The 13,325-nt window shown below is 40.1% G+C and overlaps 1 protein-coding gene across 1 annotated transcript in view; it reads left to right on the top strand.

The window, feature by feature from the left end:
- The window catches only part of LOC140230750 (sodium/calcium exchanger 3-like), an 82,912-nt gene that overhangs the window by 47,730 nt on the left and 21,857 nt on the right, over nt 1-13,325 (top strand). Inside the window, 2 exon segments of the mRNA XM_072310887.1 lie at nt 10,495-10,652; nt 11,302-11,401. Of these exon segments, the coding sequence (XP_072166988.1) occupies nt 10,495-10,652; nt 11,302-11,401 (258 nt within the window).

The following is a 13,325-nucleotide window of genomic DNA, read 5'->3' on the forward strand; positions in this document are numbered from 1 at the left end:
TAATATGGCCTGTGTATCTCATTTTTATGCTATTTGTGATGTTGATTTTTGGTATATAGCGTATGATGTGTTCTGCAAATAGTCTTCTACAGTGTTGGATTGGGGGGGGGAGGGGGCGCAACCAGTGCAGCCCCCTTTTTTTTTGGTAAAAAAACCCAAAGAGCACCAGAAATATTAGTTGCCCCCCCCCCCCCCCTTTATAGAATTTCATGAATTTCCCCCCTGTTCTATGAAATTCAAATGAGTGCATTGTGTGTGAGTTGGTACAATCTTTGTTATAGGAAAAGAGTGATTTTTGTCGAGACTGTGAAAGCAAAAGCAAAAGAAAAAAAGGCAAAAAATGGTGTGTTGGTGATTTCATCATGAAACAAAAACAACGCATGAACATTTCAAGCAAACAAACAAACAAATAGAACACAGTGCAAAAACACGACTTAGAAATACGAGACAAACTTAGCAAGACAGAATTCAAATAAAGGGATGAAAGAGAGGGAGGGAGACAGACAGACAGACAGACAAACAGAACTGGATGATGAGGAAAAATGTCACATTATGAATATGCTCAGGCAAAATAGAGTCCCTGTAGTAGAGGAACTACATATACAGGTAGATGAAAAGGTTAATTGGCAAATGAGGCAATGAAGAGGAAGGGCAAATATTGGCTTGATTATGCCAAAGGAAATACAGTTGGGAACCAAAGTGTAATAATTGGGAGTCTTACCTCCTTCCCACTTCTGAAACAAATTGGGGGTAAACAGTGCAAGTCTATCAGATCTGTCATCTGCCAGCCATGATTGCTTTCATTGCAGCTTTGCTCTATCAAAGGACTCAACAAATGCACACAGAGATCAAGAGAGAAACTATATACAGAGAGAGGGAGAGACAGACAGACAGGCCGACAGACAGACACACATACATAAAACAAGAGGCTTTTACCAAATTGTCTCTGGTACAATCCGGGGAGATGGCATTGAGGGGGGGGGGGGGGGGGGGGGGGGGAATTCTATCCCAAAGCTCTACCTTTTTGTCAGATGTCCCTGGTTACCTTCAGTGGAGAGATCTTCCACCCAGTCAGAGTTGGCAGACTTACCACAAAGATCTCCATTAACCCCCTTAGGACCAATATCTCAACATGTCATTCACAATATGTATGAATGGGTCACTATTGATACTGACAGAGTTAATCCTTGAAAAGAACAAAATGGAAAATAATTAAGCACTTACATAACATCCCCTCCCGACATGTAATTTAAGCTAATGATTTTTACATTGACCACAAAAGTGTTCCTGTGATTTCTGATTTCTGGTAATTCTACAGAAAGATGGTTCTTCAAATCCCCTCTTTTTTTTACAGCTGTACTTGTTTCTGTTTCTAGACCCTATTGTATTTTTTTTTTTCTAGCGACAAAAAGTCAATGGAATGATTAAGCTGTATTGTTTTTATTTAGCCGTCACTTCCTTTTACATTGGTAATGACAGATGCAGGATAATTACTGATGAATATATTAGGAAGACAAGATTATCTTATCTTGGCATTTATTTTAGATATGAATGGACCTGTGAAGTCTATTAAAATTATGATTATTAGATGAGCATTAACCTTGTCATGAGCTAGAAGAAGAGGGAGGGAGGTTAATCCTTGAAAAGAACAAAATGGAAAATAATTAAGCACTTACATAACATCCCCTCCCGACATGTAATTTAAGCTAATGATTTTTACATTGACCACAAAAGTGTTCCTGTGATTTCTGATTTCTGGTAATTCTACAGAAAGATGGTTCTTCAAATCCCCTCTTTTTTTACAGCTGTACTTGTTTCTGTTTCTAGACCCTATTGTATTTTTTTTTTTCTAGCGACAAAAGTCAATGAATGATTAAGCTGTATTGTTTTTATTTAGCCGTCACTTCCTTTTACATTGGTAATGACAGATGCAGGATAATTACTGATGAATATATTAGGAAGACAAGATTATCTTATCTTGGCATTTATTTTAGATTTGAATGGACCTGTGAAGTCTATTAAAATTATGATTATTAGATGAGCATTAACCTTGTCATGAGCTAGAAGAAGAGGGAGGAGGTAGAGAGAGAGAAGAGGGACAGAGACAGTGTCATTACATAGCACTGAATTATCTCGATTAATGCATATCGTTGGTGGGGTGACAAAACCTCGTATCTCAATATTTGGTGAAAATGGGTTTTCTTCATTATATTGAAGCTAGGAACCATTACTATGTAATTCCCAATCCTTATATGCCCATCTGCAAAAATAAAGTCGCAAATGATAAATAAATGGTGGCTGTTTCCATTGACTTACATGTTATGGCAGCCATGTTTTTAGCTCTCCTGAACATTTGACATTTTGAGATACGAGGTTTTGTCACCCCACCAATGATATGCTTGCCTGGGATATGTTTTAGCACAGTTTTCACTGTTTACCATTTACAATATATCAAGGCACGCTAGCTGCCAGACTGAACACAAACACCTTAATTGAATCCAAAATTGGATCTCACCCTCCGATCGTCGTCCTTAATCCCACCGCCAATTTTGCATCAGAGTTTTTAACTGACAGGGAAAATTAGAGGGGACAGACTGGAAATAGATCCGTGATTGTGATGTAAACAGGAAAGGAACTTTAACAGAAGGTGAAGAGATGTATTTTTGTATATATATGTCTCCATGAGGTGAAACAATGTTTCAAGTAGAAGTATAGAGAACAAGAGAGGTAGAGAGAGAGAGAGAGAGCGCGCTGGTAAGAGATGAATAAAAAGAGGGAAAGTCTTCGTTTGGGTTTTAAAAAAGGAAATCTGTGTCCTTAGACATTATTTAGGGCTAATGAGATGTCAAATCTAAGTTGGGAGTTGTTCATCCTCTTCCTATCCCCACCCTTGTCAAGCTTTCAGCTGCCCAAGTCCTTTCCTAACATATAGACCTAATTAACACGTAATGCCATCTGTCAGACTCATCTTGCTGTGACAACTAATCAGAGAGTTGCATGCTATTTACATCTAGGTATCTTCCGCTCTATTAACGTTAGAACAAGCAGAACGCTTTTTTTCCCCTTTCTGCAAAACTTTTATTGTTGTCATGTGTTTTTTTTTTTTTGTCAGTCTGTAATATAATGAGGTCATTATTTTTACTTTATCCGTCAAACCCCAGGAAGTTCCTTACTGTGGTTAAGTGCCAGTTTCTTATTTGATATTGTATGCTTGCTTATTGGTTTTCACTGTTAGTGTGCTATATAAGGTAGAGCTAAAGTATTCTTTTATTTGAATGATTTCTCTTGTTCGTATAGGCCTGTTGCCTTGGTTGCAGGATTTCAAAATGTCTCTTAATCGCTCCGTCCATGGCTGATTTAGAACTCGACATCACATTTTTCAGAATCTGTGCTCCTGCACCTCTCACAAATTGGCAATCTTTAGTGATTTTCTTTCTGATTTTGTTCCAATTTAACAAATGCAGCCAGTTCCATTGAGTCTCTCTCCAATATGAGATATTCAGTGAAATTCAGGAGTGTCAGTTTGATGATGACAAAATAGTAATATCTGCACTTAAAATTCTCCTGGAACTCAATGGCTAATACCATTTCTTCCTGAAGGGTTTTTCTTTTGTTTTTGTTTTTCTTTTGTTTCTTTGTTTTAAAATCAAATGGGATTGGAGTTTTTCATGCTATAATTGGTGAGAGAGATATCATATTTCCATTTTAAAACCCTGGCATAGATATCTTCACAAAAGGAAAATATTTGGGGATGAAACTGTGGAGCTTGGAGGACATTGCTTTTTCCTCTTCATGCATTTTGCAGTTCAGCACCCCCAGAGAATGATGGGTTCAGTCTCCTCTTACACCGCATCCATCCACCTCTCTCATAATGTCATTAAAAACATTCCATCCAAATCAATATGCATCCATGGTGACCTATGAAATATAGGTTGTATTCATGACATCCTGAGGATTTTACTTAACCCCCCCCCCCCCCCCAACAATGTTTGGTTTATTGAGAGTACCTCGTCAACCTGTAACTGAATAGTGAATGTTCTTTCCCATCCATTTATCTTCCCATCGTTTTGTCGGCTCATCATTTCATGCATCACTCATATCCATTCCATGGCCCACTTTCCCCTCAAATAAAAAATGAAGAAGAGAGAAGATATCGTCGGCTGAGAATGAGAAGGGCGTTAAGTTGTCTTGAACACTATGGGTTAGTGACAACTTAACGCCCTTATCATTTCTCAACAGACGATATGCTCTCCAATTCGATTCATTTTATTTTCATTATCTCATGATCATCCACCGCCATTAATACATCTTCACTCCATTTCTTTCCATTGGACTGGTCTTGGGTTGCATGCCTATGTGAATCATTGTCACCCATCTCTTCTTTGTTGTGTGCCCCTCCTCCACCCCCTTTTTTTTTTACCACGCCTTGCATCCATGCACCCCTCCTGCATGCACCTCACCCACACCTGCATGTTTCTGTCACACCTCAGCATGATGAACACTAGTCCACCAGCACTGCTATCGTCAGGTGAGTGATTAAATTACAACAGCAACAACAACAACAGCAACAAATGAACAATAGAGGAAAAGGGAGAGAGAGAGAGTGAGAGAGGTAGATGTATAAAAGGATAGAAAGAAAGATAGAATGGTAGATGATGCATAATTTACATGGAAAAATAACAAGTTTGAGTGAGCAAAGAAATGTGTATGAAAGAGTGAGAGTGGCATGGTGGCAGTTTATTCTTGTGGCCGGTAAGTGCTTCACACGAAGTGAAGGGGGGGGGGGGGGAAGAGGCATGTGTGCATCAGATTTCATGAGAGCATGGTTTGTGATTTGATCATATGATGCTTATATTAAGAGTTAAAAGTATGATGGATTATTAAAAGAATGATTACAAATTCATATGTTATAAATATTATAATATATCATAAATAATTTGATATTATGCCATGATGTCAAATACAACATACATTCGCAGTGTCTGTTTTCAGCAATGAGTTGATATCACTTCAAATTTTGTATTCCCTTATCAATATATCGTTTTGAATCCATATCTTGTAATGTCGTGTGAACTTACATTTTAGACACATATAAGCATGCATCTGCTTCACTGGATATGTGTGTGCTGCTGAACTATGGTCTTTAGATATTTTCTTATCATAGAATTAGGTTTTTTTGTGATAGAGTAAAAATTAGTTAATTTTGTATTGTGTTGCATTGTATTGCTGACAGCAGATTGTCATATTAGGAATTGATTTCTTCCTTGTGTTCCTTACTGCAATTTTTATGGCCATCAAAGTCGTCTGAATTTCTACAAAATAGTTTCTCTAATAGTAGACCATGTTTTGTGTAGGACACATTTAGAGCACCTGTTCATTGCGAATTTAATGTGTATGTATGTATGTATGTATGTGTGTGTGCATATGAGTGCGTTCACGAGAATTGACTTAGAACAAATTTGATAAAAAGAATGAAAGAATTGTAAAAGTACTCAGGGAATGCCAAACTCAGTAGTCAAATACAGTTTGCATTTGAATTACATTCATTTAGTACATTGTAGGTTTGCCAGGGAAAAGTTAGCTGCATTTCCTAGATTTCCTGCTTATCTTATACATAACTTCAGATTGTATGTTATAAGCTGGTTCGTAAGTAGCTCATGTACACATTGGTACAAATGACCTTTCTTTTTTCTCAGTTGGTTAGACACTTCTCTCATTTTCAAAGCAATATGATGCATGGGCTTTACCTGCTGTGACACTTCATGGACTTCATGTTCAAATAAAGAATGAACTTGAGTAGACCATGTGAGCAGAATAGTCCATCAATCAGCCCTCGAGGAAACCTTCATTTCATTGTTTTGCATTGAATGCATTAAAAGATTGCTTTATCATTGCCACATACAAGGCTTGCTGTCAGGTGGATGTACAGGCAGGCACCATTTACGAGGATTGCATGAATAATCATATGATAAATGCCTAGCCTAACTCAACAACCAACATGCCTCTTGGTACAAATGACCTTTTTCTGCTCATTCGCAAAGTGGAACTATAAACTGGCTTATTGTGTTGCACGGTGGGTTAGGAGCTTTCAAGCATTACACATTAATGATAGTGATATGACCTCCCTCTCATAGCTCATCTAGCTGGAAGCTGAAGGAGGGCAATAAACTTTGAGAACATTCTGGCTAAAGAGAGAGATGAACTTGGAAGATGGAAAAACGGAAACAGCCCGATAACATTTCGAAGAGCTGGCAATAACACAGCAGAAAGGCGAGGCCAAAATCACTATGAAGGTACAGGTGGAATAGGACACCACCGTAGAGGTTCGCGGTACCTCATCTTACACAAACTTGGGAGGGTGAGGGTGATGCAGTCTGACATGCCACAGTTCATGTAAATGCATGCGTGTATGTGGGCGAGGTTACATCATCGCGCGTGCAGCCAATTTGAACTGGCACGGCAGACGGATGAGGGATAATTTTCAAGATGAAGAGAGAGAGAGATGAAAGGAAGATGAGGGAAAGACGGAAGGACAGATATCGATAGGTTGATAAAAAGATAGATGGAAAGTGATAGAAAGTGAAGCATTTAAGAGGGGCATTAAAAAGAAAGGAACTTAGCAAAGAAAAGTGATTGCATTGCCAAGAAAGGCTCAGAGAATCTTCTTAAAGCTGATTGAGAGAGATAGATCTATAAAAAAGATAAACATTCTCAGCCACTGAGAGCTGGCTAGATTATATTGTAGCGCCTTTCTGGCTAGTAGAAGATCTATGATGATTCATGGCATGCATTGGGCATGGCATGACATGTGGGTATGATGTCCTCTGTGTTCCAGAGAAACTGTACATTGTTGGGATGTTACGACATGCCTTCAAAAGATAACTAACCAGAACTAGAAGCAAAATTTAGAGAACATTTCCTTTTGCTAATTCTTGTCAAATTGCACATCTATTCAGTCACATCAACTCGGGTTTAAATTTGGTAGAAATTTTTAAAGATTTTGATAGATACATTGTATTTCTTGCTGATTCAGTCCATTTGGGAAATTTACACACAAAACTGGCTCCATGTTCTAACTGGAAAACAATTCCTATGATCGCCTTTTCAATGTGGGACCGGTTAACAGTATATCAGCCAAAAGTACAGTAGTGTAAGGTCAGTGTTGCTAAGGTACCCTGGTTTTTAAATTTGGAAGCCATAAAGGGGTTATTTTACATACTTCTTTTATCCGACTTACACTTGAAGTTTGATGCTGAAATTAGCTATGCCTATAGTATAGGCGTAATGCCTCAGTATCAGTGAAATTCAAGAAAATACTGACACCTCTGCAATTTGACAAAGTGGAAGATATTTATTGCATTCAATCCAAAGTGAGAATCAAAATATTTGTGTTTTCTGTAAGACTCTGTTGTTCAGACATCTGAATAGCTTGGGACATTGCCATTGTAATGGATAAATCAGCAAAAGGAATTTATAATATTATTCCTGAAACTACGAGCAATAAATGGGATGATGGCTCATTTAACCTTTCCTTTTTATGTATATTATCTTTGAGGGGGAAAGTGGGTCGGAAAATCGATGACCGCTATAGATTTCACCTGGACTGTTGGCAGTGATCATGACAATGATCAGATATTATTATGTTTGTGAGGATTCCCATTGCCACGGCAACGTTGCATCAACATCATACCGACGGCACGTCACATGATTTCATCTCTCGTCGCGATATTGATTGGTCGATGCCGTCGGAATAGGCCCATGCTAATTGACATTTATCGTCTGAGCTTGTTGCAGGGGATTCTATGCCAATACGTCTCTGACATTTGACTGGTATTTATTTGCTTGTCCTTCCATTGCATTTGATTTTTTGCCCCCCCCCACCCCCCACCCCCCCTTGTGTTTGTTTGTCCTGTGCATTGTTTTAGCATAATCTGTAATTTGTTGTACATATCTTGTGTTCAACCACTTGAAGCAAATTATAAGCATTTTTTTTTTTTTTACATGGGTGTGCTAACAGCTTGTTATGCCCATCACTGCTGTTGAAATTAGCTTTCATCCAGGTGGTATGAAAAAGCAGAAAATGCAAAAACAGCATTTGAACATCTATTATAGGCGATTTAGAGAGCTATTTCTGGAGGAATGCTGAACATAAATGCAGGACTCTTTGAATGTGAAATTGATTTCTTTCATTTTTTTTTTCAGGCAGCTAACAGATTTTAGCAATGGATCAATTAATGTGATCCATATGGCTATTTTCGAATTCCATCAGAAAGGAGTTGAAATCCTCTTTCAAATCAAATTGTAAGCAAAATAAAGAACAATAATATAAGCCAATAAATATCTTCTCTGATACACACTTCTCTAACGAGAGATGTTTATGTCCTATTGGTATGTTTATGATCATTCATATAAACTGAGTGTATTTTAGAAATACTTCATTTCTTCCTCACTCGTGCCATCAACAAAGTTGCAAAAGAGCAATATAGGCTAGCTGCATGATTTTTCCTGCATGTCAAGTACTTTTCACTTCCCTTCCAGCATCATTTCAATTTGTCAGTATTTTTTGCTCCCCATGCTGTATGGGCATCATTTCGGTCACATGGAAGGTAATTACTTTAGGAAACCATATATGCAAATCTTCCTTTCATACGGTGTGTCACAAAGGCCTTGCATGCTTCATTTTTTCTATAACTTTCCCTGCATTGTATTGTATAGCACCTCTTCTATCGATTGCATATTTTCTCTCCCCCCCCCCCCCCCATGGCATGATATATTGTATCATACTTCCATTTCATCATTCTAATCATGCAGTCATTTTAGCATAAGTGCATTAAATTTAAGTCGCAGTCCTTCCCGTTGCATATCCCATACCTGCTTGTGTATCTGAACTCATCTGCGCAAAATGAAAGCTCCTATCTCTTTTCTTTTCTTTCCATCTTGGATATATTCTCGATGGATTGAATATATTTTTCAACGAAATGCAATCAGCGTGCAATGATGAAATGTGTGCATGTATTTCGTATTGCATGTGTATTAAGGTATCGCAAAGTGAAGTTTCTTTTCTCGCTCCAGACACAGTTCAGTGTGCGGTGTGTGAATATCTCATGAAATTCTCCCATAAGCATTTCCATTGCCTACATCATACACCCATGCATATTCAAATTCACTATATATTTATATATTTGTGTGTAATGTGATTGAAAAGTATGTGCATTTTTTGTGGCATATGTAAGTATACATGCATATTATATATGTTATGTACCTAGGTGTATATTTGTGCATTTGTATTATACTCATTGCATTTAAAGTGAATGAGTTCAGTTTGTTTCCCAATTTTCTACACAATGTTAATTCATACTCTTCATGTAGTACGTCTCCTCCTTCTTTGTCAAAGTGTAATCTCTACATCAGGGGGGTACAATCATTTACGATATCTTATTTTGCCGCGGGCATCGCTTCTCCCACAGAGGAAATAGATATAAATGTTAAACCCCTTTGGTGCCAGGGACTTTGTACAGTGTGTACAATGCTATGGGCTTTTCAGTGCCAATAAACACTCAAGGCACACAAGGGTTAAGAGCCATGTAAGAAGTACATTCAGCCTTGAGACGTTGTAACTAATTGTACTGTACATGCGTAGATAAAAAACCCTCAAATATTTACACTTCTTGGACAACCCCAGTGATGCTATCAAATCCCGACACAAGTGATTATTGGATCTTATCCATTGTGTTCACCCATGTCCTCTCTTGTGACACAGTGTTAGCCAGATAAATGAGTTACACAAAGCAACCTGCATTGACCCCACAAATCAGTCTGGTATTTCAGCTTTTATCTAAAGCTTTTAGTGACATTAAAGATATGCCCTGTCTGGTGAGCAGTAAGGCAGTAGATGGTTTTGATAAAAAGTAATGGTTTGAATCTATACTTGGCTTCAAAATTAGTTATTAGAGCTAAAGTTGGCACTATATTCAAGTGGTGTGGATTTGCTAAAAATAATAAATAAAGTAGATTTGCAGTCAGTTGTTTGGTAATTGATCCATATTAGCAAGGCATATGAACAACTGACAATGCAGTATCACTATCAAGTTGATATCAAAGGGTAAAAGAGCAGCCACCAATCAGTTTAGTTACGGGATGATGGTGTATTTGCTGTATCGTTTTCCTTTTTTACACTGTGTGACTTAGTAGGAATAAGATAAGACAACCACTTAAACCTTTAACCACAAACAGAAGTTTTTCATAAAGGGACGAGTATCAAAACTGAAGTGTCTCATGTCATGGCATTGTCATTGTTCATCAACTTTGGTATTAACCTGAATATTTTTTGAACATGTGAACTATTCTTCAACTTTTGAGGATCCACTGATCATGTCTGGTAATCAGAAAGCTTGATAGGGTCCATTTTGCAAAATTACATCATCTTTTCTCTCTGCTCAGTGTCAGTATCAATTTTTTTTTCCTCCTCTCTCTCTCCCCATCACACACTTACAGATTCAGGCATGCTGTGGTGCGGTCCATGATAGGGGGTAAGAAGCATTTCATGGCCCAGCGGATAGCAGCGGGCGGGGCCGTTGGGAACCAGCCACGCCTACTGGCCCTGGTAGACAAGGTGCAGGCGATGCAGAAGTCGAGTGAACTGGCCATGTCAGGTGCGCATCTGTTAAAGCAGTAACTTTGGTTTTCTGCCAGTCCATGTGTCTATCCTAGAAATTGTCTTCCATGCCGCCCTATCTATTTGATATTTTTCAATACTCTTATGATCGTAGTATATATCCTTGTCATACATAAAGTCCCCTCAATAGCATTTTCTGGTCTATTACATTTAACAAATGAAGTGCTATGCAATCACAAGGAGTCAGGTGATAACCTTTGACCCCTCTCCTGCGTCAGAAGTCCTCTCCTGTTGAATGGAAATGGCTTCCTTTTTTATGAACTATGAGTTTGCAATATGATATGGGTGTGTCTTTGTAGATAATTGCAATCTTGTCCACGAAACGGGTGCTTTTCATGAAATATGTTAACGTGTCATTACAGCAAAACATCAATGCTGTGAAATCTGCAGTCCCATGAGCAATCTGTTTCTATACGATGTCAGTAGGATTTTTAGGTTTCTGCTCCTATGAGGGTTGATGCCATATAGAAAGCAGGATTTGCTAAATGCAGATTTCATGACATGATTCAGCACATTTCTGCACTACTACTGCTGCTTGTGAGATTTTGGCTGTTACATACACGTCCTACCTCTCTCAGTTAATATCAAACTTGACCCATTTGCATTCTTTTCTTTCTCTTGTACAGATGACTTAAAGGGGAAGTTCACCTTTGCCCTGCCAAATTACACCGTGTTGGAGAGTGCGGGCAAGCTGGAGATCAGCGTCCTCTTCCACAGGGCAACACCGTAAGTCCAGATATTCCCCTTTCTCTCAGTGTTGTAGTTCTCCCGTCAGATCCTCAGTTAACAAAAAGCGAGCAAACAAAACAACAGAATTATTAAGAAAGGAAACCTATACAATGCACTTCATCAAAAAATGTGGAAAAAAATTGAGGTGCCCTAATTGCTGTAGTTTTCCTCTGGATCTAGTAATCAAAGGCCACTATTTTTTTTTTTCAGAATTTTTGTTGCCAAGTAGTGATTTTGGCAGCTAGTGAGATTTGTGTGAAAATGTCTTTTGCATTGTTTACTTACCGACAAAGTTAATTAGTGAGCTCTATCCCAGAGAACATACCTGGGGGGCGTTTCATGAAGGAACTTGTCAGATAAAATATCTAACAAGTCAATTATATCCGACAAATTTTGAGAAATTCTTTAGTCTGATTGGCTGATTTCTCTGAACTTGTCGGATATAATTGACTTGTCGGACTTTTTATCCGACAAGTTCCTTCATGAAATGCCTCCCTGGTCTGTAATCTCTCTTTCTCCTTGTGATATTGTCTTATCCTGTCTCTCCTGTCAACAGAGCCCCCTCCCCCTCCCTATCTCTCCCCTTCCCTCCAAAACTTTTTTCTTCCCTCCCCTCTCCAACCCACCCACCCCTCCTGCCATCCTCCTCTCCCCTCTACCCCTCCTATCCCTCCTACCCCACCCACCCCTCCCTCCTTATCCCTTACTTCCTTTCCTACCCCTCCCCTCTTCACCCCTCTCCTCCCCCTCCCCTCCTCTCTTCCCCTCCCCTGCTATCCCTCCTACCCCACCCCACCCCTCCTTCCCTATCCCTTACTTCCCTTCCCCACCTCTCCCCTCCCATTCCTCTCTTCCCCTCCCATCTCTACCAGGCCCCTTCCATCCCATCCCTCTCTACCCCTCTCCACCCCTCCTCTCCCTACCAGGCCCCTCCTATCCCATCCCTCTCTACCCCTCCCCTCCCTACCAGGCCCCTCCCCTCCCATCCCTCTCTATCCCTCTCCACCCCTCTCCTCTCTACCAGGCCCCTCCCATCCCATCCCTCTCTACCCCTCTCCACCCCTCTCCACCCCTCCTCTCCCTACCAGGCCCCTCCCATCCCATCCCTCTCTATCCCTCCCCTCCCTACCAGGCCCCTCCCCTCCCATCCCTCTCTATCCCTCTCCACCCCTCTCCTCTCTACCAGGCCCCTCCCATCCCATCCCTCTCTACCCCTCTCCACCCCTCTCCACCCCTCCTCTCCCTACCAGGCCCCTCCCATCCCATCCCTCTCTACCCCTCTCCACCCCTCCCCTCCCATCCCTCTCTATCCCTTTCCACCCCTCCCCTCCCCTCCCCAAGCTCACCAACCCTTCCCTCCCCAAGCTCACCAACCCTTCCCTCCCCTCCCCAAGCCCACCAACCCTTCCCAAGCTCACCAACCCTTCCCAACTCTGTTTCTTCCATTTCTAGCCCAATCTTTTTTTTTTAACTTTATTACTCATTCTTTCCTCTCTCACCCACTGCGACTCTCTCTATCATTTCCTCTGTCTGTGTGTGTCTGTCTGTCTGTCTGTCTGTCTGTCCAGCTGTCTGTCTGTCTGGCTGTCTGCCTCTCCTTTCACTTTTTAATGAAATTAAATATTGAGCGTGTGCAAGTTTGTATGCATGAGTGGCTTGGCATCAGAGAGTTGGAGGGTAATTAATGACAGAGCTGACTCTTTAATGAATGAACCCAATATTTCTGAGTTTACCAAAGTATACCCTGCTGTTGCTAGGAGAGACTGTGATGAAATCGGAAGAGGGTTTGAGCTGCTCGATAGCCAGAGATTAAAAGAAATGACAGTCAAAATGAAGAGCTCTTCGAAGATGTGCCCGATGAAGGGACGACGGTCAGATCATTGTGACAATTTTGGTGATATCGGCTTGGACTGGTGATTGT

Source organism: Diadema setosum, chromosome 7, assembly GCF_964275005.1.
Source record: "Diadema setosum chromosome 7, eeDiaSeto1, whole genome shotgun sequence".
In the NCBI taxonomy this organism is placed as follows: Eukaryota; Metazoa; Echinodermata; class Echinoidea; order Diadematoida; family Diadematidae; genus Diadema; species Diadema setosum.